Source organism: Littorina saxatilis, linkage group LG5 (genome assembly GCF_037325665.1).
Source record: "Littorina saxatilis isolate snail1 linkage group LG5, US_GU_Lsax_2.0, whole genome shotgun sequence".
NCBI lineage: Eukaryota > Metazoa > Mollusca > Gastropoda > Littorinimorpha > Littorinidae > Littorina > Littorina saxatilis.
The window spans coordinates 38,525,941-38,552,775 of NC_090249.1; the positions used below are offsets into that span (position 1 = coordinate 38,525,941).

At 39.8% G+C, this 26,835-nt stretch overlaps 1 protein-coding gene across 5 annotated transcripts in view; it reads left to right on the top strand.

The window, feature by feature from the left end:
* LOC138967064 (hepatoma-derived growth factor-related protein 2-like) overlaps positions 1-26,835 on the top strand; it is an 89,606-nt gene that overhangs the window by 34,558 nt on the left and 28,213 nt on the right. Inside the window, exon 1 of one of the 5 annotated variants that reach the window (XM_070339525.1) lies at positions 10,577-11,033. The exons of the other annotated variants lie outside the window; for them this stretch is intronic. Coding sequence (XP_070195626.1) covers positions 10,964-11,033 — 70 coding nt within the window. The 5' untranslated portion in view covers positions 10,577-10,963. Of the gene's footprint in view, positions 1-10,576; positions 11,034-26,835 lie in introns of those variants that run through there. 5 annotated transcript variants of the gene reach the window in all.

Consider the following 26,835-nt stretch of genomic DNA (forward strand, 5'->3'; position numbering starts at 1 on the left):
CTACAATTATCTTAAATCGTTCTTGAACTGCTTTTAATGTGTTGAATGTAATGGGATTGTCCTGACATACAAGCGATGTTGGCCTCCGAGTGACAGAAAATCGTCGAAAGGAGTACATACGCCCTTATACGCCCAAATATAAGTGTTTCTTGTCGGCTATCATTCGTCGTCGAGGTATGTGCTGCAGTACACATTTGCTGCCTAAATGTTGCGGTTTTTTCAAATGCTTTTTAAAATCTGAGGCCTGCATGGTATGGGAAGTGGAGTGTTTGTGTGTTCTAAACAAACTACAGAGCTGCGACGGTCTCTGGTCTGAGAGAAAATGTAGAATGTTAAAACACTGTATCGTTATGTGTAAAAGGATTGTTGGCAGTTATTATTGTTTCGTGTTATAACAGAAGGCTGCACTAAATTCACCAAAGACACAACCGAAAGTGCTGCGTCTTGGGGGAAACGAGCAACACCTCCCTCATTTTTGTTCCACCGCCAGAGAAAGAGACAGAGAGAGAGCTTGCAGTGAGACTGTAACATTTTTGTTCTATAAAGAGCTGTTTGCCCAATCCATGCAGGGCTGCCTGTTAGGACAACAGTTATTCGGCCCAGACAAATATTCACCTGCCTCTGTCAACACCACTCGCAAGCACGGGCATGAATAGAGACTTGTCTGTGTTGCACGGAATGCAGTGCGACAATTAGCAGGCTTCTGGCGATGAGGTTTGGACATGCTGCAGCTGGAATGCAGTGATGGACAAATTTGTGCTGATTCGCTAAGTCTTTGTCTTGCAAAACTGGAATGAAAAGGGTGAACATTGTAATGAATCGTGTTCGATAGGGTGAACTTTGTGGTGATTCGTTGTGTCGTTGTCTAAGTATGATTTGTAAAATTGGATAGAATACGGCGCGACGGTGATGATTTGCATTGAATAGGATAGGAGGATGCAACTTTATGCGTATGTCCTTTTGTCTTGACCAGAGCGTGTCTTGACCATCATGAATAGAGGCGTGCATTGATGGGCATGGACAGAGGCTTGTCTGTGTTTGGTGGAAGGTCGTACGGCAATTAGCAGGCTTCTGTCGACTGATGAGGTTCGGACATGGAGGTGGAATGCAGTAATGGAAAGAGGAATTGAATAGGTGAACATTTTTGGTGATTTGTATGACGAATCTGGATTGAATAGGGTGCTAATCTGTATGCTTCTGCTAGCAAATGTTGACTGCATAAGACGAATATTGTGGTGATACATAGACGTGTATGTCATTGCCGTTGTTTGTTTCCGTCTTTGTTTTCGTCATCGTGGCCGTCGTCGGCAGCAGCAGAAGCAGGAGCGTGGTCTTCGTCTTTGTCGTTGTCATTGTAGTTGACGTTGGTGTTCTGCTTGTAGTCGCCATAAATGATTCACACAAACAATAAAAGTGGTGGTTGTTGTTCTTTGATTTGTTCATGGTGTCTGCTGGCCGCTTGCATTGGCTGGCTAGGATAGATTTTGCGTCTGCTAAACTGTGCCTGCAGCTGAACGGCTGCATATGGTACTGAATATTATTTTTTTCGTACTGTAATAGCTTTTAATTAATGCGGATTGAATGTTCCTAGGTTGAATGTAATTGCAGTGAAATGTGACAGGGTGGTGCTTTGTTAATCAAAAATCTCAGCATTAACTAGGTGCTGTATTGAATCAATGTATAAAGCTGACAGTGCAGACCACAGAAGCAATAAATCGCACTGTCGTTTGCATATTGGATCACTCACAAGATTATAGCGGCGATGACTGACAGCTGAGTACTGGTAATAAGAGCATTCGAATTTATAAGCCTCCAGAAACCCTATGAACAAGGTCACCTGACGTCATAGTTCTAATGAGGTCAGTGATTGATGAGTCATGAGGGGAGGGCACTGGAAGGTACGGATGACTATGGTGGCGTTAGTTGTTTACTTGTTGTACAGATGTAGCTTACTCAGCATGCACAGGGGCATGTCTAAATTCGGAAAGTGTTTTTTCAGCATGGCCATGACAATTTTGTCCATTTTGCTAATGAGCGCTCGCTTGGCTGTTAGCCTGAAAAGTTGTCCGACACGTAACGTGTGCAAACTGCACCGGCTGTCATTAGTGCAAACTGCTAAGATTAGTAGCGTGTACAAATAACAGTCTCGCTTTGACCTTAGATCTCTTGACTTAAACCTTCACACAAACCGCACTTAGCAGAACCGCACTTAACAGAACCTTTTTTCCAATTGCATCTTTATTCCGAGGCACAGAAAGTTTGTTACAGGGACAGCTAGAAATGAAGCCAGGCACGTTTACGATTACCAGACAATCGCAGGGTTCACAGCGAATCGGTGTACAGCACATCTGTCGTTGCTATCTTGTCCTGAAGTGAAAGAAGTAGGGGGGACGGATGGATGAATAGAACGTGTAACCGAATTAATGATAAAACAAATTAAAAACACCAACTAAATGAGGATGGCAAAGAAAATATTCATTGTGTCCTATATCCTGGCATTTTGCGGTCTTTTCAAATGTTTGTCAAAATCTGAGGCCTGCATGGTATGAGAAGTGGAGTGTTTGTGTGTTCTAAACAAACTACAGAGCTGCGACAGTCTGCGGTCTGAGAGAAAATGTAGAATGTAAAAACACTGTATCTTTTTATGTCAAAGGATAGTTGCCAGTTATTATTTAAGTGGGATTCCAATTAGATTGAAAAACAACCATTCAGTGGACACATTCGCTACGGAGTTTGAGATTTGCATAGTATTATTGTCAATGTTCGCTCATTTGTATGGGACCGTAACTACAGGATTTCAAGGGGTATCCAATGCCCGGGTCATTTAATTATTGTAGATAGAAAGAATGGAAGGATTTTATTTTTATGACTTGTTCTGCTTGACTGAAAGTAGCTTCGAAGCACACAGAGAAAAGGAGGTTGAATGAGGTAGTATCGAAGCGAATCAGTATGTGTAATTATTTTTGCTCGATTGAATTTGCATACAAGTGCGAATGAAGAATTCCATGCTGATTGTAGGGAACGGGCAAGATATTCAATATTGATGAGTGATGCCGGATACAGATTATTTTGTAAAACCTTCATGAATGTAATTAGGTTTCCTTGGTCTTACTCGCATATTACTGTGTTGAGTATATTGTCGGAGAAACTTGTTTTGTGTCTTCTGGTGTGTTTTTTCAAAATTAAAAAAAGGTTTTCTAAACTAACTGTTTGAAGCTTAGGGCGTCAAAATGTGTGTGACTTGGGTATATTTTTGGCACGGGGCAAGGACATGAGAGGGGAACGAGAGAGGGAGAGGGTACTAGATCAAATTTGGTGGACATGCAAGAGGGCTAGAATGGACACAAGGGGTCTGAATGTGAGTGTAAGTCAATCTGGGATTGGTTGCTGACCGCACGGGCTCCGTATGTCGACACAACAGCACAACGGTTCGAACGACCTCTTGCAATGCAACAGTCTCCAAATTCTCCCCCATTTGCTCAGTCTTCCTTGCATACGCGGATGCTCCTGTACCGACTGATTTGTTTTCTGTCTGCAAAATGTGTCGGCTACTATAGTGTGACTAAAGGCATACATGCCACGGATTATTTACCGTAGCTGTATCTTGGAAGCTGACTGTGTACATAATTTCTTGTCTTTGTGTTGTGCTTTTGTGTTGTGAGCCCCCGAGAACATCCATCACTGTGCTGTGTGTGTTGAATGCTGTCCATTTACTTAGATTGTTGTGGACAATATGCAACTAGTTTTTGATGACATTCGCTTCTCTGCTGCGTGTGTGTTAGGAATTGTGACTGTGCACACAGATTGACACAGTATGTGCCGTGTCCTGGCAGAGTTCCGCTTCTTTGCTCTGTTTTGTCACTAATGCTGACAGTGCGATAAGTTTGTCTTGGGATCTGTGTGCACGAAGACGTCCAATTGTTTTTACCGTGCCTTTCAAGGATGCTAGCTGTGCCTTTTTTTCTTTCTTTTTACATTTAGTCAAGTTTTGACTAAATGTTTTAACGTAGAGAGGGGAAATCGAGACGAGTGTCGTGGTGTATGTGTGTCTGTCTGTCTGTCTGTCTGTCTGTCTGTCTCAGTGTCTGTCTGTGTGTGTGTGTGTGTGTGTAGAGCGGTTCAGACTAAACTACTGGACCGATCTTTATGAAATTTGACATGAGAGTTCCTGGGTATGATATCCTCAGACGTTTTTTTTCATTTTTTTTTATAAATGTCTTTGATGACGTCATATTCGGCTTTTCGTGAAAGTTGAGGCGGCACTGTCACGCTCTCATTTTTCAACCAAATTGGTTGAAATTTTGGTCAAGTAATCTCCGACGAAGCCCGGACTTCGGTATTGCATTTCAGCTTGGTGGCTTAAAAATTAATTAATGACTTTGGTCATTAAAAATCTGAAAATATTTTTTTATACAACGATCCAAATTTACGTTCATCTTATTCTCCATCATTTTCTGATTCCAAAAACATATAAATATGTTATATTTGGATTAAAAACAAGCTCTGAAAATTAAAAATATAAAAATTATTATCAAAATTAAATTTTCCAAATCAATTTAAAAACACTTTCATCTTATTCCTTGTCGGTTCCTGATTCCAAAAACATATAGATATGATATGTTTGGATTAAAAACACGCTCAGAAAGTTAAAACGAAGAGAGGTACAGAAAAGCGTGCTATCCTTCTCAGCGCAACTACTACCCCGCTCTTCTTGTCAATTTCACTGCCTTTGCCATGAGCGGTGGACTGACGATGCTACGAGTATACGGTCTTGCTGCGTTGCATTGCGTTCAGTTTCATTCTGTGAGTTCGACAGCTACTTGACTAAATGTTGTATTTTCGCCTTACGCGACTTGTTTTCTTTCATTCTTTAATTTTTATATTTAGTCAAGTTTTGACTAAATATTTTAACATCGAGGGGGAATCGAAACGAGGGTCGTGGTGTATGTGCGTGTGTCTGTCTGTCTGTGTGTGTGTGTAGAGCGATTCAGACTAAACTACTGGACCGATCTTTATGAAATTTGACATGAGAGTTCCTGGGTATGAAATCCGCGAACGTTTTTTTCATTTTTTTGATAAATGTCTTTGATGACGTCGTATCCGGCTTTTCGTGAAAGTTGAGGCGGCACTGTCACGCCCTCATTTTTCAACCAAATTGGTTGAAATTTTGGTCAAGTAATCTTCGACGAAGCCCGGACTTCGGTATTGCATTTCAGCTTGGTGGCTTAAAAATTAATTAATGACTTTGGTCATTAAAAATCTGAAAATTGTAAAAAAAAATAAAAATTTATAAAACGATCCCAATTTACGTTCATCTTATTCTCCATCATTTGCTGATTCCAAAAACATATAAATATGTTATATTCGGATTAAAAACAAGCTCTGAAAATTAAATATATAAAAATTATTATCAAAATAAATTGTCCAAATCAATTTAAAAACACTTTCATCTTATTCCTTGTCGGTTCCTGATTCCAAAAACATATAGATATGATATGTTTGGATTAAAAACACGCTCAGAAAGTTAAAACAAAGAGAGGTACAGAAAAGCGTGCTATCCTTCTTAGCGCAACTACTACCCCGCTCTTCTTGTCAATTTCACTGCCTTTGCCATGAGCGGTGGACTGACGATGCTACGAGTATACGGTCTTGCTGAAAAATCGCATTGCGTTCAGTTTCATTCTGTGAGTTCGACAGCTACTTGACTAAATATTGTATTTTCGCCTTACGCGACTTGTTACATTTAGTCAAGTTTTGACTAAATGTTTTAACGTAGAGAGGGGAATCGAGACGAGGGTGTGGTGTATGTGTGTGTGTGTGTGTGTGTGTGTGTGTGTGTGTGTGTGTGTGTGTGTGTGTGTGTGTGTGTGTGTGTGTGCATGTGCATGTGTGTGTGTGTGTAGAGCGATTCAGAGAAAACTACTGGACCGATCTTCATGAAACTTGACATGAGAGATCCTGAGTATGGTATCTCCAGACTTTTTTTTCATTTTGTTTTATAAATGTCTTTGATGACGTCATATCCGGCTTTTCGTGAAAGTTGAGGCGGCACTGTCACGCTCTCATTTTTCAACCAAATTGGTTGAAATTTTGGTCAAGTAATCTTCGACAAAGCCCGGACTTTGGTATTGCATTTCAGCTTGAAGGCTTAAAAATTAATTGATGAGTTTGCTCATTAAAGTTGTCATTAAAATCGATTTTTCGCAAACAGATTTAAAATTGATTGCATCGTATTCTTCATCACATTCTGAATCTAACAATATATACATATGTCATGTTTACTCTTAAAATGTGATCAGAATTAACGAAAATAGATTAATTAATCTTACGATTAAAATTTAAGAAATCGATCCAAAAATGATTTCATCTTATTCTTTATCATTTCCTGATTCCAAAAACATATAGATATGATAGGTTGGATTCAAAACAAGCTCAGAAAGTTAACAAGAATACAGAAAAGCGCGCTTTTCTGCTTAGCACAATACGCTACCGCGCTAATCTGGCGTGTCAATATCACTACATTGTACGTTTTGCACGTGGGAGGTGAGCGATTTCCTTCACGCGGGGATTGACGAAGCTGTACTGTCTTGGTGAAAAAAATACAGTGCGTTCAGTTTCATCCCGTGAGTTCGACAGCTTGACTAAATGTAGTAATTTCGCCTTACGCGACTTGTTTCTTTCTTTCTTTTTTTGGAGATATACTTACGTGCAGATGGCTTCTGTGTCTTAGATACGAAAGCGTCCACTTTGAACGTGTGTTTTAGCGATTCATGGCTTTGTCATGGTTTCGAGGCTGGATATTTTATGACTGCTGATGTTCGTGTTCATGTTTTGAAGACGTCAAGGATGATTGAAAAGCAATGGTTTTGTCCTTGTCAAGCCGTGGCCACGCGTGCAGTACACGCTTGTCGTGCTCAGAATATAAAGACATCGACAATTTGTGTTAATTAAAAGCAAACACTATTAAATTCCCTTGCATATTGTCCAGCGTGCTCGTAAGATATTTTTTAGAACTACCCTCTTCCAGTTTGAGACCTGAGGCGGATTGTGCGGGGCTTCTTTGAAGCATTGCAACAGAAGGGCAGCTTTAGATGAGCATATCTTTGGAAAACTAAGGTGCGATATTTACAGAAACAGGCGCAGGTTCTTAAAATCAAACCGAGCTGCAGCTTCTGGTGTTATCTGCCTTCAGTCTCCCTTTGTTGGAAAACGTACGGTTTCCATGTTCTTTGATATTACCAACATTCGTCTGATCGGAACATGCTGCATAGAAGCTAAGTGATGTTAGTGGAAAAAAGCTAGATATATAATCTGCATGAACTATATGTTCTATATTCTACCACAAGGGGGATGATAAAGAGTTTGTGGATGGCATTTATATGTGCAGTAAAGAACGGTCTTGACTTCAGGGTTTTATGTTGAATCGATTTTGCCATAACTTCGTTTTGCAAGCTGTTCTCTTTCGCAAGATGAAAAAGAAGCTTTGCCTGCGTTTCATAGGTTCCGTATCTTCTTGTCAGATGTACACACCTTCCATCTAAGCTGTGCTTGCTGTGGCATAAATATTCTGTGGAGCTGAGATGAAGCACTTGGACTCAGGTGGGTAGTAAGTACAACTGTAAACTATCTTGCAATGAAGAAATCCGAAACAGGTAGACTGCCAAGGTTTCTAACTCAAGACTCAAAAACAAGAAACCTTAATTTATGGGATGTTTAATTCTGAACACAACAGGCTGTGAGTGTACTGTACACACATTGCACATGCGCTTTCTACTCTCATTTCTGTTCTAGAAATACGCGTTTTGTTAAAAAGCAAACTTAACCTGGGTTATGTTTTCAGGTCTGCTGCGTTTCTGTCTGTAAAATGTGCTGTCTTGTGTTCAAGGTTTCTTCTGTTGCAAAGACTTAAGACTACTTTTCAACAAACAGAAAGATGTTCTGGCAAAACATATCTGTACCAAACGCAAGACGAAATTTACCACGGGTGCAATTTGATCTTAGATGTCAGTTCATTTTTCAAGGGTGAAATGTAAAATAATATTTCTTCTTCCTGAGTCATGTTTTGTGGCTCAGTGACAGTGCATTAAACTCGTCACTCTTCAAAGAGCACAAAAACTGACAAAGGCGGTAAGTCGGGTTAGAAGTGAATATTAAACAGACATTTTCAACCTGAAAAGGAGAAGAATCTAAAAATAAACTATGTAGACGGCATGCAGTGAAGTGAATCAACGTACGCCATTTTTTTAAATGGCAGAGAAGTAACAAAGAAACACCTTTTTCTAGAGTCATTTGCAATTGATTATCATTGAAGTCATAGCGGTATTAAACATAAGTGGTTTAAAATGCATGGACATCAGCTGAAGGAATCTTCATGCGCCATGGGGTTTGTTGGTGTCAAAAACCGAGACATTAGTTTTAAACGGGGAAAATGTGGGGGCGGGGCCTTTGTGTTTTAACGGAGTCATTTAACAACGCGCTATTTGAAGGAATGTCTGTCATTTCGAGGGGACTCGTCTCAGGGCTGCTGGGTTTGGCGGTTTTTGAGTTTGTGTTAATGTGTTACGTATAGACTTTACACAAAAAGCTGTACTTTTGTGCAGTCATCATCGAAGGAATACATGGTTGGAAAAACTCCGTTCCGATCGTGCAGAGATGAGCTCTTGACTCAGGGCTACTGAGTTTAGCTGTTTGTGGTTTTTTTGTGTGTTAATGCGAGATGACAAGGCGTTAGACGGAGAAAAACGCGCTGGTATGTAGTAGTTTCTGATTGAATAGGGCACACATCGCAAGGGAAACATGATGCTGTGCTTGTCAACCCGAGAGGACTTGTCCCTGGGTGGCTTTGTGAAGCTATTTGTGTGTTTTGGTTAATGTAAATTACGAACACATGAGGCAAGAAAAACAAAACACAGCAAAATGATGCTTTTATGTAACAATTTATCATTGAAATCGATCGGCACATCTCATAAGAGAAACTTCGTGCTATGCTGGTTGTTCCGCGAGAACTCGCCGCAGGCTGCTGGCTTTAGCTCCTTGTGAGTTTTTGTTGGAAAAAATCCTTTTATGGAGTAATTTATCATTGAAGAAAGAAAACATCGCTGGAAACATCGTGCCAGTCGTTCCGCGAAGGCTCGTCTCGGGGCTGGTGGGTTTAGCGGTTTGTGTGCGCGCCCCTATCCCAGCGTAAGCCTGTTGTTAGCAGGGCCTCTATAGTTCAAACACTCGGCCAGCACAGGTGGACTGCACTGCTCCGCTGTCCGAGAGAGGAAGAAAGGGAGACGTTGTACCATTTCTTGACACCATGTCAGCTTCTGGACCAAAAGTTATCCCCCTTTTTGTGGTTGTTGCGGTTTTGCGAATGATGGGAACAAGTTTGAGGTGTCTGTGTTTGTACACCATGTAAGTTCTTGGACCAAAAGTTATTCCCTTTTTTTTGAGGTTACTGCGGTTTTGCGAATGAAGTGAAGAAGTGTTAGGTGTTTGTGTTTGGACACCATGTAAATTCTTGGACTGAAAGTTATCCCACTTGTTGTGGTTGTTGCGGTTTTGCGAATGATGGGAACAAGTTTGAGGTGTCTGTGTTTGAACACCACGTAAGTTCTTGGACCAAACGTTTTCCCGCTTTGTGATGGGGTTTTTGAATGTGAATAAAATGAATAAATGTTGGTGGCTGTATTGTGTTGGCGCATCATTTGACCAGAGTTTGTCTCATTCGGGATGGCTTTCTGCGGTTTGTGATAGAAGTGAACAAAGTGAATGTGTCTGTGAGCTCCGTTGGCTCAAAATTGGAGTAAGATTCAAACGTCTGTTGAATGTTCTGTTTTGAATCAGAATTGGTCCAAACCTTGCCCTTGGTAGCTTTCGCGGTTTTGTGCATGAAATTACTTAGTTGTAGGTGTATGTACTGTGATGGCCCGAAGTTGGGCCAAAGTCTACCTCCATTCTAATGATTGGTTTTGAGCATGAGTGAATGATTTTAAGTGTCTGTTTTGTGTTGACGCAAAGTTTGACCAAACTGTGCCTTTTTCTGGTGGCTTAAGTGGCCCAGTTTTGCGAAAGAAGTGACCACGTTTCATGTGTCTGTGCTGTCTTGGCGCATATTGGTTTCTTTTGTTTATTGGCTTTGTTAGGGCTTTGTTAAGTTTGCGAAAGAAGTGAAGAGATGTTAGGTGTTATGTGCTACCTTGTTGCAAAGTTGGCATCCTTTATCTGCGATTTGTGACGTTTGTGAAAGAAAGGAAGAGTCTTTAAGGTGTCTGTGCTGTTTTGGCGCAAAGTTGGAATACTCCATCATCCTGTTTTCCCCTTCTGCACTTGTCAAGGTAGCTCTCTGTCTGTGTGAATTCAGGCTTTTGATTTATTCTCGTGTGTCACTTTCCCGCTTTCTTTATTTAGCTACCAAGCCTACAAAGAACTGAGAAAATTCCTCTGTCAGTGTGGACTGAGCAATGATGAAAAGCGCGTTGTTCACGTAAACGCTGGTTATAATTGCTTAGGAAAATTTTATTTCTGTCTTCAGTAGTGTGTGTATTTAGTCTATTCCGGTCGACCCTTTAAATTTCAGTAATGGCAAACGACAAGTAGCATCCTAAGAAGTTTGGCTTGCTCTTATTAGTACACGCTGGTTTTGCCGAGAAAGAGTTTGCTGGATATGGTTACTCTTCAACATGGATTCAAGAAGGACAGACATTTTCTACTTGTGATGGCGAAACATATTAGGACTCTTGTTTTTCTCAAACTGTTTGTGACAGTGTAGACATTGTAACACGAGAACACCGAAGTCATTGAAATGAAGACTTCAGTTTTGTGACATTATAGAGCTGGAACAAGGTTTCAGCTTACTTTGAGCAGTCGGACTGTATTTCTTTGGTGTCCTTCGCTGTGGTTTGACATTCAAGAGAGTGCTATATTTGTGGTTAAGTTTGTGTTAGCCGTACACTACTGTGTAAGCATCGTTGTCAGGATGTCCAGAACCTACTCCTCCTCCGCCACCCTCATTCTGAGGGCTTCTACTGACCAGCAAGTGACCAATGGTGAGTTTCCTTATAAGTCCATGCGACTATTTTTCACGGTACATTAGTATGTTATCTGCATGACGAACTTACGAACGGCTAGAATAAGTTTGTTGCTTCTTGTACAGTGGCCGTTCTTCTGTTTTGAGTACAAGTTTGGTGTTTACGTGTTGAAATCGCAACCGGTTGGCGGCATTTACTGTACGTAGTAGTTTCTATCTATATATATCTACGACTTGTGTGTGTGTGTGTGTGTGTGTGTGTGTGTGTGTGTGTGTGTTCGCGATGCACGGCCAAAGTTCTCGATGGATCTGCTTCAAATTAGGTGGGCATATTCAGGTACACCCGGGACACAACCTGGTCGATGAAAATTTTCAACACGTGCTCTCAGCGCGCAGCGCTGAACTGATTTTGGTTTTTCTGCACATCCATTCCCAGTAACTCTTCCTTATCTTCTCCAGTGTTTTGCGTTTATCTCCCTTCCTTCGTGTGGCGTCAATCCATATTCCCGTTACTATTTTTAGAAGGTCACTGTTCACAACGCTCAATCCATATTTCCGTTACTATTTTTAGGTCACTGTCCACAACGCTCCTTATCTTCTCCAATGTTTTGCGCGTTTATCTCCCTTCCTTCGTGTGGCGTCAATCGCGTACGGTGCGCCACTCACCCGGCGAAGCCGGCGTACGGTGCGCACTCACCCGGCGAAGCTCTACTTCTCTACTTCGGCTCTACTTCTTCCCGGCGAAGCCGGCTACCCGGCGAAGCGGGTTTGTTTGTTTGTTTGTTTGCTTAACGCCCAGCCGACCACGAAGGGCCATATCAGGGCGGTGCTGCTTTGACATATAACGTGCGCCACACACAAGACAGAAGTCGCAGCACAGGCTTCATGTCTCACCCAGTCACATTATTCTGACACCGGACCAACCAGTCCTAGCACTAACCCCATAATGCCAGACGCCAGGCGGAGCAGCCACTAGATTGCCAATTTTAAAGTCTTAGGTATGACCCGGCCGGGGTTCGAACCCACGACCTCCCGATCACGGGGCGGACGCCTTACCACTAGGCCAACCGTGCCGGTTGGCGAAGCGGGTATTCATCTAGTTGTTATATATACAGAATTGTAATACCGAATCATGTGTGCATTTCGAAGGGAGTGCGTGTTGAAAATACTTTGTGTATATTGTGTGTGGGTGTGCATGAGTGCGTGCAAATGTCTGTCTGACTGTCTGTCTGTCTGTCTGTCTTCATGAATCGTCCCCCCTCACAGTGTGAGTACCTCAAGGTCCCTTCCTTCGTCACTCAGTGTTTATACCCCATAAACAAAAAACGTTACAGTGTAAGAGTGTTTTACTGTTTCTCTTAAAATAATGTCAAATGGAATGTTTCTTTGTAGTGAGTGGAACACGCAACAAGAACAAACATAACATGTGGATACTCGGTATATTCTGTCAATGAACATGTCATCAAATCTTGTCCATTGGGAGGGTCTGACTGAGCTTATATCTTGGGACAGCGTTGAACTTACGTTGTCTTTGATTCTACATCTGCTCATTGTGTAAATACCAATTAATTGTTAAAGGCATACTAACGCACTCCCGTGTTTACAAAGTGTAGTTTGCCCACAATCGATGTCAAACGCACCATAAGACCATATAATGACGATACGTCACCATGCGCGGACCATAATACATGCATTACAGCTTGTTCTAGCCTCTGAAAAAGTGAGGATGTCAACAAAGCCGCGGTGTTCTCTCCCTTGCATCAACGTTACATGTGTTGCCAAATCTATAAATAGGACGATCCAGATCAAAATGAAAATTCAAATATCTCAACATTTAAGGGGTCCTAGACCACAATATTTTGCAGGGAACTTAATTTAGTCTGTCTCCAGCTGTTGGTAAAGCAATTAGCGTGTATAGTCATCGAGTACATATGGCTTTAAGTAAAACACTGTTTTAAACCAACTCTGTCTTTCTCTCCCGACGGCCTGTCACCTGGGCAGCCCCCACCACCCCCACCCCAACCACTTTCTTCTGCTCTTATTCTTACTCAGAGTGGACAGGCCAGGTAGGGACAGAAAAAGAAACAACCTGCTGAGATTTGTCAGATTCCTCCCAACGGAGGAGCTTGTGTGCCGATGAAGTTTGGCGGATTTCGCGCGGCCCGTACAAAGGTCACGACCAATGACAACGGACGCACCCCCGAATGCCGGACACGTAAGCGTCCACTGCCGGACGTTTAAAAAATCTTGACAACCTGAACGTGTCCGTTGTTTGTCCGTCCATTTCCTCTGCCAAGCTTTTGGTGCCGGACATTGTTGCTCATTGTTCTATTTACAACAACAAAAAGAAATGCAAATTATGTGCGTGTGTATGTGTGTGCGTGTCTGTGTGTGTGTGTGTGTGTTGGGAGGGGCGGGGGGAGGGTGAGGGTATTCCTGAGTGTTATATTGTCGTCTTGTGTTTGGTCGGGGATTATGTAATGTGGACGCATTTTGCTGTTTGTTACGGTGCATGGGCTTTCCTTTTGCGGGAATTGTTTAAATCTCAATCTCTTAGTTTGTCTACCCCCTCCCCCCCTCTCTCTCTCTCTCTCTCTCTCTCTCTCTCTCTAGAGAAAGGGAGAATGTACGTTCTGGCTCACCGATTCCGACAGACCCTAAATATTAACGCAAAATAGGCTTCTGGACTAAACTTTTACTAAAATGAAACATGCGACAAAATCAGAAAAATACTGCATAAATCCATACAAAAAAAATACAGTAAAGTAAGGTTGTTTTGAACCAATCCCGGGTCTGTCGGAATCAGTAACCCAGAACCTGGTTAAGCCACTTTATTTTTAGACGCTCTCCAAACAGCCAGCGTGTGTTTTGCCAGGCCTGCAACCTGGTTAAGCCACTTTATTTTTAGACGCTCTCCAAAGAGCCAGCGTGTGTTTGTCATTTTTCCTGGTGCTGTGGTGGTGTGAAGACGTGTTTTCTGTGAGAAAAGTGTTTTGCCTGTCTCAAGAATCTATAGGGTTAGCTCAGGAAGTTAGAGAAGCAAACGCTGCACAACAAGCTCTGTTGGATTATTCTAGACAATCAACTTATTTAATTCTTCCTGAAAATATGAATCAGCAAACAGAACAAGAAGTTAGGAATTTATCACAGTCAGACACTTCTTCTAGTATGGAGCAGGATGATAATGGACTTCATACTGGGCTCAGTCAAGACTTTGAGGTGATTGATTTAGAAAGTACCGAATGTGATCAATTCATTAACTTTGAAAGTGTGCAAGTTAAAACAGAAGTTGACTCTGAAAAACTAGAGAGTTTAAAAAAACACATTGAGTACCATACAAAACTTCTTGAATTTTACAAACAACTTGATTCAATTTTCCAAGAGAGAGGACATAAGGCTGCAGAAGAGTTTGAATTGAAAGCAAATCTCCCCAAAAAGCCAATACCTGTTACCTTCCAAAACAAACGGGAAAAGAAATCAAAAGTCTTGACTTCACTTAGAGGGTCGGAGCTCCTAGAGGGTCTAAAAAATCATCTGTACTATGATGGTTCAACAAGCGAATCTTTGTTGTTTAGTACAAGCCGAACAACAGATATTGAGGAACTCAAACAAAAGCTTCTTGTTTGTGAAAAACAATACAAAAGTAAAGCAACAGATACCCTAAAAATTGTGGTTGTTTATGGACAATATTTAGAAGTGCTGAGGAATAGACATTTTGGAAGATTCAAGGGTGTTTGTTTAGAAGTGTTACGTATAACACCTAGATGGGCGAGAGATCTCATTAACATAAGCATTCTTCTCAAGACATATCCCAAATTCCAACAACTAAATCTTCCAATAAAAACAATGTTGTCTCTTCGCAAGCACATCCATCAAGCCTTGGAAAACAATGAAGAGGAAGCAGCTTTTTGGATTGGTAAGTGTTATTTCTCTCTATTGCATACATTTGTTTACTGGTAACCAACGAGGGGATCTGCAGTTCCCCTCCTTAGTAACGATGAGCATAATGGTTTATTTTTAGTATAGCTCTATTAAATATGTATTTGTTTACCTGTAACTAAGTAGAGGAACTGCATTTCCCCTCCTTAGCAACGATGAGCTGGATTGGTCAGTGTTATTTCTCTCTATAGCATACATTTGTTTACCTGTAACTAAGTAGAGGAACTGCATTTCCCCTCCTTAGCAACGATGAGCTGGATTGGTCAGTGTTATTTCTCTCTATAGCATACATTTGTTTACCTGTAACTAAGTAGAGGAACTGCATTTCCCCTCCTTAGCTACAAGTTTTCATTCTTTTTGTTTATGTTTTCAGAATAACCGGTGGATCCGGCTGGGAAAACGTGCCGTGCTTCACTGCTCTACTTCGCTTCAAAGGCTGCCTTCGGGCGGCCGCCGAGTGTTAACTTATTCAATTGACTTGTTTATTTTATTCAAGCTTTTGATAAGTGTACTTGGTGGCTGCTTTGAAACTCAACAAAGCCTACTAACTCCCCTTTCACAAACACTCCCCTTTCACAAGCAACGTCCTTTTCCCCGCTGCAGTCAAAACAAAGCTGTCATAGTGGGTTTTCCCGATTGACAAAAATTCTTATTACACACTCAGACTATTTGGAGCCGCGTTTGTTCTCCAGTGCCCAATTGCATAAGAATATTCTGGTGATGAATAAACGCGCTTTGTGTCATTAGCATCTAAAGATTTCTTGTTTACAATAGTTGTGTTGATCTGATGAAGCGCGGAACTGATCTTAGGGTTGTCATGGTGAAACACTCGCTTCTGAAACAGTGCTTCCTTGTAGTTATCATGCGATATGCTCGACTTTACAACCTGTTTGCTTACACCCTTTGCTTTTTTAACCACCCCTTTCTCACTTGCAACACTGTACATCTTTGCACGCAATCCAACATACTCCTTAATTATCTTCCCATTCATTTCATCTTTCATCTTTCCAATAACCTTCTTGTTAACATTTGAGTGCAATGGTGATTCTTTAGGGTAGTCGCAAGTGTCATAAAAAGAATCTTTTCCTTTTACTGCAGGACTTTCAGCTTCTAGATCTTTGTAAATGTCATCCGCTGGAATGTCAAGTAAGAATGAATCTGTGTCTGTGTAAAGTACTCTCGATTTGGGATATCTTGGTTTCAAATAATCATACAAAAACTCAAGCATCAACAGTTTTGACAACTCTAGCACAGTAAAGCCTATGAATACTGGTTTGTCAAGCTTGACTACAAGTTTTTTCATTAAGATACCATACAGCTGTTCATGAAAGTATTTAAAGTCTTGATACTGTGGTTTGGATGTCAGCTTGATGGCCTCATTTTCTCTTGTAACAAGTCTAACATCCTTTCTCTTGTGTGGGTTTTCCATTGTCTTACCAAAGCAACTGTTGTTCATCAGTTTAAAAAAGTCTTTCTCTGATGCATCAGCGGCTTTGGTTCTCAGTTCTGTGTTTTTCATGATGTAAGGTTTCATAAACTGTTCTTGATCAAATAAAATTATACGATGAACAGCCTTCAAAATTAATCCATGTCTAATGTAAAACTGTAACAGTCTGTAGTGACACACATACTTCTTTTTGTGAAACAGATTGGGCACCAGCTTTGGAGGTTCTCTTGGGTTTACTTTTAACCTCTCAGCCGCTAAAGGATAATCATTATGTAGATCATGAAGTGATAGTGGATAGTCTAAGTCAACTTCTAGTATCCATCCCTTTCGACTGTCTGGGCCTGCTTTTAATATTGTCAGCACAACACATTGCGAAAATGGTCCTGAATAGATCTTAAAGTTCCGAAGTGGAAGCGTCTGACACATTGCCCAACCATACAAATTGTTTGCATCTAGATACATGATGTAATTAGAAGGTTTCATAGGATCAAAGTCGTCCAAGTATTTGTTGTTGGCTTTGCAGTAATTGTGTGAAGCCATACTGATTCCTCCACGTAGTCCATTTTCAATCATCTGAAGTGTAGGTAGATCTGATAGCAAGTCAATCTTTACTCCTGTAAATCTAAGAAATGCATCCCAGCTCATGCCTGGTGCAGATATGTAATGTGAAGGATCTAGATTGTAGTGCTTCATACATGTTCTTCTGTAATTCTCAAATATATCTGCAAGTAAACAAACATCAGCCAACAAATATTGATCATGATAATCACCCATTGTATTACATCCTAATTTATTCCATGCAGTCTTAGCGTGTTCATAGTCTTCGTCACTTATACCTTTACCCTTCAGCCGTGAGAAGTAAGCATCCTTTGGTGGTAACTCATCTTCATCAAACCTCTCCCACGAATCCATGTATTCATATGGATAGACTCCCTTTCTAACTAAGTCACTGTCAAAGTACTTACATGTGATTGGGAAAGCAGTTAGTGATGAAGATAAAGACTCAAGTGTTCCCATCAGATGTTGAGCAGAATCGTAGAAGTGTAAACTATTCAGAGTAAAGGCCATGTACTTTTCTGAAGACTGCGCAATGCATCTTGCTTTGTATTCATCAGTTACTGCCTGCATGATCAGATGTGAATCATAACCGCGCAAGTTATGGAAGAAGATTGGAAGCTTCCAAGTCTTAGGATCAAACTTTAATTGTAGATTACATTTGCTGTGTGCTGCTCCTCGGAACTGCCCACTTACATGATCATGATCTCTTACTATTGGATTGTCTGTGTTTGGTGTTAGACTTTGTTCGCATATCCAACACTGTGTGGTAGAGTTAAACTGTTCTTGGTCTTCAGGTTTCATAACAATGTCTGAAAGATTCAGTTGTTTGGAGCAGTCATTTCGCACTTGGTTCATTTGCTGTAAGAAGTTCTTTGCTGCATTAGGTCCTCTGTACAATTGCGGTTTAGAATGTTTACCATCTGAACTAACAACAATAAATGCATATGAACAGACTTGATGATTACTTAGAGTTACTGTTTTAGGTAGGTCTTTTGGTAAAGGTCCTTCATATGGCACAATGATAGATTCAAAGTCAGCATAAACAACATAAGGACTTTTCTGTAGTTTGCATACATTCTTAAAATACACTTTGCTGTCTGGCGGTGGTGTTGTTAACTTCACAACCGCATCATCAACGCTCTTACAATGTTGCTTGTGTATAAGTGCTGCATGAATTGATGGAATACGCAAGAGACATCGCCTACAAAAGTCTTGTTTACTATTGTGATTGCTTGTGCTCGCCATCAGTCTACTCATTGTACGAATCAAAGTGTAATGATATTTTACACCATCAGTCATTAGTAACATGTCAACATGGTTAGTATCACAATCACCAATCGTTGGTGAGTTCTTTGATATTCTGACTGGTTTCAGTTCATCTTCCTCATCCCACGTGTAAACATTTACGGTGATGGGTTTGTTTTGCTGTTCAAATTTGTCAATGCTTGTAATGCTGACAGGAAATTCAATACCAGTAAAGTTTAGTTTATTTCTGTATGCATGATAGTTAGACACTCTTTCTGCATTTTTCTTTACACTGTACAGTCTTGCTAGAACACACCACATAAAACATTTGTCATCATCATTCTTTATGTTCAGCACAGCACGTTTTTTGACAAGAGCAGGAGGTAAAGGTATGTAACTTCTACCTCTGATGGGGGCAAATTTACTTAGCTTCAATTCTATTTTTAGAATTTCACCTTCTGACCATCCGGATCCTTTCATCTTTGCATCCTCTGCAGCTTGCTCAAACCGTTTCATCATTTCATCTGCCCAGTTTCCATTCAATTCTGCCATAGAATTAAGTGCTAGTTGTCTGGTTGAAACATGAACTTCTAGCACCTCATCACTGACTGTTTTGTATTTTATTAAACTGACTATCTGCACTTTTACTGGAGGTTCAATCAACAAATTGTTTGGAATTTGTTCAATGGCGTCTTGCACACTGGACTGCACATTTTGAGGATCCGTTACTTGTAATTCAACGGTGTCAAATACTGTCGATAAAGATTCTAATACAGAGTCTTCCATCGCTGTGAGTTTGATTTTATAACTCAAAATAAAAATATAAATTAAAAAAAATGAAGTTGCTTCCATTTTTGTTAACACTATAAAATCTGAAATAAAAAATCATTTAACATTTGTACCACGTGGAACTAATTGTAATTCCTCTTTTACAAAGGCTCTTTGCGGTGCTGGTTCTCTCAAGTAATATATAGGTGGATTTGTCTCTACTACTCTCTTGATTTCATGAATGTCAATACTCCAGATTGGATCCGTTGCACGCTTCCTGCTGTCACCCTCAGCTTCACCGGGTGCATATAAATATCTGACTTTCTGATTGAAAGGTAGTAATGCCACTGGTGTTGTTGACTTTGGAGCAACAGGTATTGTTTTCTGTTTGATTGCATCAACTGGTCTTAACCCTGTAGCTTTAAATACCTCCAGATTCATTGCTCTAAGTACTGATGGTAATCTTTTGACCCATTCAGTGTTACGCAATTTACTTTCTGTGTCCAAAAATTCCTGATGGTACTGATATGAAAACAGTTTTTCTGCCAACTGTTTGTTAAAGCTCTCAACAATAGCCTGTGACCTGTGGTTTCCTGGAATACCTCTCTTCACTGTAACATGATGTTTTAACAGAAGCTGGTTGACAGCTCCTTTAAACTCCTTACCATCATCACACTGAATCATTCTGGGATACTTTAGTGGTCCACGTCTGTAAATTTCTTGCAGGGCAACAGCTGTAGCTATAGCACTTTTCTCTGTCAACGGTTCAGCATCTTTGTATCTTGTTGCAACATCAACTACAGTCAGTGCATACTTATATTTCTTCCTTCTGACTGTGTCATGCGGTAAATACAGCAGGTCTATTTGATGAGTGTCATTCGGTTTAATGTTAACAAAGTGTGGTCGTGTAATTTTTCTTGGTGCAGGTAAATAGATCTGCCAAACTGCCTGCTTTGACAACCATTTCTTTGCTATATCTTGAGAAACACCTGCTGCGTCACTGAGCTTGTCAATAGCAGTTTTTCCTTTCCAGTAACCTTTTGGGGAATAATATATTTTAGATAACAAAGCATCACTCATGGTTTTTTAAATGACAGAATATTAAGATTTGACAGCACGCGCAATAAAGTAAACAACAGCCATACCAATAACAATGAAAACAATCTCGCCCACCTTCTGCTCTTCTGAAGGCTGATAAAAGTCACCCAGTTTTGGAGGAGCACTTGTCTTCATTTTCTTTCCAGTTACAAGATAGTATTCTTGAATGGCTGCATCAACATTGGCAAAGGTTTTGTTTGCATGTCCTTGCTGCCTGAGTTTATCATTCATAAAGTCTAACTGCGCAATTCGTTTCTTCTCGTATTCATCCTGTGCTTTCGCCAGTTGTTCCATGGCTTTGTTGTGCCTTTCCCTCTCTTCACCATTTTGTAGTTTAGAAAACAAATAGTTGCTGCCAGAAAATGCAAGCGCATTTACAATCGCACCTCCCACCATCATAACCAAGCTAGCCATTTTATTGTCTTACATGTTTATATTTTCTGGAATAATTCCTTGCTTCACCAAAAAGTCTTTTGTTGCAAAGGAAGCTGTCACAACACCAATTAGTTTAGCACCGTCTTCGAAGTCTAACTTTCCCAAGTCGGCTGGTTTCATTCTGAGGAGACTTTTACCCAGCATTGTGTAACCTACACTCAAGCCTCCAATCACTGCAGCGTGATAAACTAGATTAACTATTGTCTTTTCAGAACTCATTTTTATGTTATCAAAATTAAAATATCAAAATTATTCCATATGAAATGAATCCACTGCAGGTACTACTGTGGGCTTTGTTATTGTTTGTACTGCTTTGTTTGTTGGTTTTGGTGTTTCTGATTTTGGTGTTTCTGATTTTGGTTTTTCTGACACTTTATATTTGCCTTGCCAAAGTTTGTAAAGCAAGTATCCACCTCCTCCAACAACAGCTGCTACAGCTACTTTTCTGTATGATAGAAATGAAGATTTTAATTCTTGATCAGTTTGTGTGACCTTAGTCACTTCAGGAATGTTTGGTGTCTGCTCAACTTCAGACATAATGTTCTGCTTTGCCTTTTGATTTAACTTTTTTTGTCTGTTCCATTCGGCTAGTTTTTTTCCTGCTTCTACTCTACCAGGTTTCTTTGTCACTGTGTTCACTTCTGGTATTTTCGTCTGCTCCACTGTCTGCTTCAACTGATCTGTCATCTTTTTTATTCTGAAAATTAATGTGTTTGAAAGTAATTAATCCAGCAACAAATGGTACTAATAAAGCACCAAATCGATAATACAGGCCACAGGCAAGAGATTCGAGGGACTTGGAAACAACAGGGTCATGAGTTAGATCATGTGTTAAGTCTTCCTCCGAGTCGAGAGGTGTAAAATGTCCAAAAATCTTTGTGTACAAACCTATAACAGTCTGTCCAATACTTCTAACCATCTTAGAACCAAGCACTGATTCATACCGTCCATGATACTTTTCTATATCTTCTGAGGAAAGATGTTGTACTTCTTCCACAGTTAACTGCTGCCCAAGGTAGTGTTTTGTTTTTCCACAAACAGCAAGTGAATACAATCTTTCTTTTTTATCAGGTATAGTCCTACTGTCACAGATTTCAATATCTGTAGCAGTCTGCATCAGCAATTCATCACAGTTCATTTTATTTTGATGCAGAATAAAATAAAAATCTAGTAATTAAACTTGAGTAAGAACTTAGGTAGGAACTTAACAAGAACTTAGGTAGGAACTTGAGTAAGAACTTAGGTAGGAACTTAACAAGAACTTGAGTAAGAACTTAGGTAGGAACTTAACAAGAACTTAGGTAGGAACTTGAGTAAGAACTTAGGTAGGAACTTAACAAGAACTTGAGTAAGAACTTGACAAGAACTTAGTAAGAACTTGACAAGAACTTGACAAGAACTTGAGTAAGAACTTGACAAGAACTTGAGTAAGAACTTGACAAGAACTTAGCAAGGATTTCTACAAACATACATACTGAACTGGTTGATCAGTTTTTAAAACCAGTTTCGAGTGCTTAGAAGATTTCAGATTATTCTTTATTCTTTCTCTCTCCTGTTTGTTTTCAATGACATCATTTTCTCGAAGACACTCTTCAAAACTGTCACGGTCCTTTGAATAGAACAATGTTATTGTTTTGAGTTGCTCTCTAAAGTCTTTCAGAACTGCATTGTATTTTTGTGTTAATATCCAAACTGATATTAATGCATGTCGTCCACTGAATGCAAGCTTTGCTAGTGCACTTTTCTTTCTAACAATGTCACGTTCTGCTGCACAGTCATCAATAATAAACAGTGTTGGCGTGTTCTGAAAAAGATCGAAATAATGCTCCAAGCAAACATTTAGACGATCAGAAGGATTTACAATAAATATATTTTGATCAGACCATATGAATTTTCTCTCCTTGTATGTTCTGTTATGCTTTATGGTTGGACAGAATATGACTATGTGTTCAAAGTGATTTATGTAAACAGTCTGTAATAAATCCAAAACATATCTTGTTTTGCCGCAACCTGTTGCCCCACAAATCAAAGAACAGTGTGGATCTTTTGGAAGAAAATCTAGATACTTCATTTTAACACGTTCAATAAACAATATCCTGTAATCTGCTTTCAGAGATGTTTAACTGCGCATCTGACACAACAAACACGTAGATCTTAACTGATTTACTACTACTCCCTACTTCCTTTTCAATTTGTATTGTGATTCCTTCTGATCCGTTTTCAATTCGCCTTCCACTTCCATGCAGTTTGTTGTCGTCAGTTGTTCTGAGATCCAGCCATAACGCATATTTATTTGTTAAGAAATCTTCTACGCCAACACCGTGTAAATGTAGATCTTTAGCCACAAGATCAGATGTTGGGTCTTTCAATCTTCCTCCAGTAAAGTACTTTCTTGCTTCATCATAGTGTTGGTATGGCAGCATGCCAGATGCAAATATTTGGTTTGGCTGCCCTTCAATTGTGCAATATACTCTATTGATTAGTGGATTGTAAAACTTTTCTATTTGCCTTTCATATGAATCTTTTGGTTCCTCAAACAACATAAGTATTCCCTTCATTGACCTAGCTGGTGTATTCAAGTTAATGTTCCAGATTGGATCAGCCTGGCTTTTTGAAAGTGTACTGTGATTCAACACTCTTTCATAATAGATAGGCAGCTTAGAACTGTACTGATTTTCTATAAGTCTAGCCAGTTCAGGATGGTTTACAACATCAAACTCTAAAGAAATTCCAGACACCTTATACTTTGCTTCCGGGTCTTGTGAAAGCATAACACGATCATAACTATTGAAAGTCAGGTCGTATGACAGCCTGTCACGCAATGCTCCTTGATAGAAGGGAGGATGTGAATTTATGAGTTCAAAGTCAAGTGGAATACAAAATTTGTTTCCAAAAGCAACATTGACAGCGTTATCTTTTTTGTTGTCAGCTTTATCTCCTGCTCCTATTCTAACTTTTATCCCATTGTCTGACTGAATCCCTTGAAACACTCTGTTTTTCTTTTCATTGTCAGTCAACCAATTATCTGCGTAAACTAAAAATACATCTGCATTATTCAATGACATCACTTCCCGCCCTTCCAGTTTGACAGTAATCTTCCTCACAATTGCTCTTCCTACATTATAAGCCAAAGTCCTATTTTCATCTGAGCCAGATTCTAATTCTAATTTGAATGATAGTCTTACAGTGCCTGGTACAATAACATCGTTCTTACCCAGATTAGGAAACCTAACAGTAAGTATTTCATTCTGATCAATAGTAGAAGGATTATTTGTAACTATAACTGTTTGCCTTATTCCTTTTACCCCGAGAGGTTCTTTCAGCCTTCTGTAAGGATCAAGAACAGAACCGAACGATTGTGCCATCTTTTTTTATTTTCAAAATAAAAAATAAGTTACAAATGGCAGAAGGTGGATTTGAAGATTTATTTGAGCCAGCGGACGACATGAGCGAAGCAATCCCTTTGGTTCCCTACCATCATTCACTGCATTATGAGGTGGCACGACATGAACTTCTGGAAGGTAAAGTTAGAGATTTCTACAAAAGTTTAGGAGAAGAACCTGATGTTTTAGATCCAAACCAGTTCAAAATGGAAGCAAATCATTTATATACAACTAGCGATAAAGGAGAAAAAGTCCAACTTACATATAAATCTAATCCTGCTAAGTTTCTATCAAAAGTTTCACTAAAACAAAAACTTACTGCTAATCGACTTAGGCAATTAGATATTGTGCCTAGCACACGGTCATCATCTTCCCATGTTGTTTCCTTACTTCAAAAAGCAGAACTAGGACTACCAACTGCAACTCAAATAGAATCTGTTCCATTGCAAGATCTTAATAAACTTGCAGATGAGGCTGATCAACTTATACAAGAGATAGAGACTTCTTTTTCTGAGGAAACTTCACTGAAGACTCCACATGAACTATTACCTATGAGAGAAATAGAAGCCCTTAATCAATCACTACAAACCATCAGAGGTGAAATAGCAAATAATCTGTCAAAACTAGGTCAGCTGGATGAAGATATAAACAAAGAGAAACAAAAACTTGCTGATGCTGATGATTTGAACCTAGAACAAGAAGTAAAAAACAGAATTTCTAAGCGTTTAAAAGATTTGCAGGAGGAGAAAGCCATAAGGTTAGAAGTTCTAAGTAACAATAGAGAACAACTGAGAACACAGGTCAGCAGAATAAAAAATACAATTCAAAGAATCCTTTACGAAGACACAACTCTTGCTGAAAGAATTAGAACGCTTTTCAGAGAGCAGGGAATCACAATAGCTAGTATACTAACTGCGTTAGGATTTGCAATAAGCACATTAGTGTTAACATTCACAGGTGGCACTGTCACACCTCCACCTCCACCTTCACCTTCATCTCCATCTGATCCGGGATGGGTAAAGAAACAACTCAAACACATTGCAGAACTATTAAAGAAACTAGCAGCAAAAGCTTTGGATGCACTTCCAGGAATCATTGGTTCAATTGTTAGCTGGCTGTTATCTTTTGCAGGTAAAGTTGTTGGTTTCATGGCTGAACATCTCTGGACTCTAATAGTTTTAATTGCAGGTGTTCTGCTAACGAGAATAAAGCAAAAGTAAGCCTACACCCACTCCACCAATTACTAGAGCAGTCTTCTGCGATTCATGATCATCACTAATACTAACAGCTTGATCATCACTAGTGACAGAATGATCTTCACCTGCAGCCCGATCTTCACTTGTCACGCTTTGTTTCTGTTCATTGTGATATGGCTGTAGCATCGTTCTGATTTCTGAATTCAGTTCTTCACCCTTTCCAAGCGGCTGGGTGTCACTAGCAATAATGATTTCATTGTTATAATTTGTTATTGTTCCAATCTGCAGCTGGAGATCAGAAGGTAACATGTAAAGGCCGTTACCAACAGCAAAGTCAACTTTTGATCTTGCATAACGGAGAGAGTCTTGATACCTTTTGATGCTGGAAGGCAGATCAACTGCAGAGTTTATGACATCTTCTAAATTTGATAACAACTGTTTCTGTGCACCAAACCCTGTGCTTGTTCTCATTATGTTTGATCGTGTCTGTGCCTGCGAGCCTAGCAAGCACCACGCATATGTTCGGATAGATTCATTGATCCTTTCAACACCTGATCCAGTGAAACCTTTGCCGGTGTCTAATATAAAAGTAGTCCATGCATTGTGGTGCTCTTGTTCTATTGATCCTAACTGTACCTGCACATTTGAAGAAAAAGATGTATGACCTGGCCAGTAATCAAAATTATACCTCCTGTGGACACCCCATAAATATAGTGTTCCCATGCCATGGTTTTTGTCTTGCTTTTGCCTAAAGTCGGTCTTAAAATCTATATTGAATTCATTGCAGAGACGCTCATACACTTTCATGTTTATCCTATTGTTGAATGGGTTCCAGCTCTTTTCATGCGGCATTGGTGCCTGAAGTTCAGACAAGATTCTCCTGCACTGATAGTAAACGTGAAATGTGTACACACACTTTGTCAGTAAGTTTGAATTATTCATGTGGTCTGCATAGGACACTCCACATCCTGTGGTTGCACAGAATATTGCAAAGTTTAACTGATTCTGATAGAACTGAATTGGGTGAGAGTTCCACATCTTTGGAACACTATCATTTTTGATTGGGGGATTTAGGTAAGAATGGAATGGGTCAGGCACTTTAACGCGAATGGATTGTGTTTCTGTTACAGCAAAGTCCAACTCATGGAAAGAAATAGTCTTTGGATTGTAATATGGTCCAGTTTTGTATTTAACGTCTTTGTTGAATTTATACTGAATCATTTTTGTTGTTGAATAAAAAATGTTTATCACACTAACAAATGTGAAGACTAGTGTGCCAGTTAAACTTGCAAACCCTATCAACAATCAAAATGGAGGAATGAAAGTTGCACTGCATGAAATTATGTACAAGGTTACTTGGTATAATATCAGTAAAAAAAAGGCTAACAACTGGGTTAGAATTAATGGTAAAACACATTCTGTAGAAGATGGTTACTATGACTTCTGCACTTTAGAGAAAGAATTGTTTGCTCCAGTAGGTATTACAGCGAGTTTAAATCATGCAAGTCTCATTGCTACTCTTACTATGCCCAAAACTAGAGAAGTAAACGTTGAGTTTCCAACCAAACTCCTTGATATGCTTGGAATTACAAATTTATACAAGGGAACACGTCCCATTGACATGGATGTTAACAGTGTACTGTTTGTTCACATGAGAGAGCTTAACACATCCTATAATCTGTTTAATGATCAGCGTTCTGATCTGCTTAGGATTCTTCCACCGAGTGATGCCTCTTTTTGTAAAATGCACGT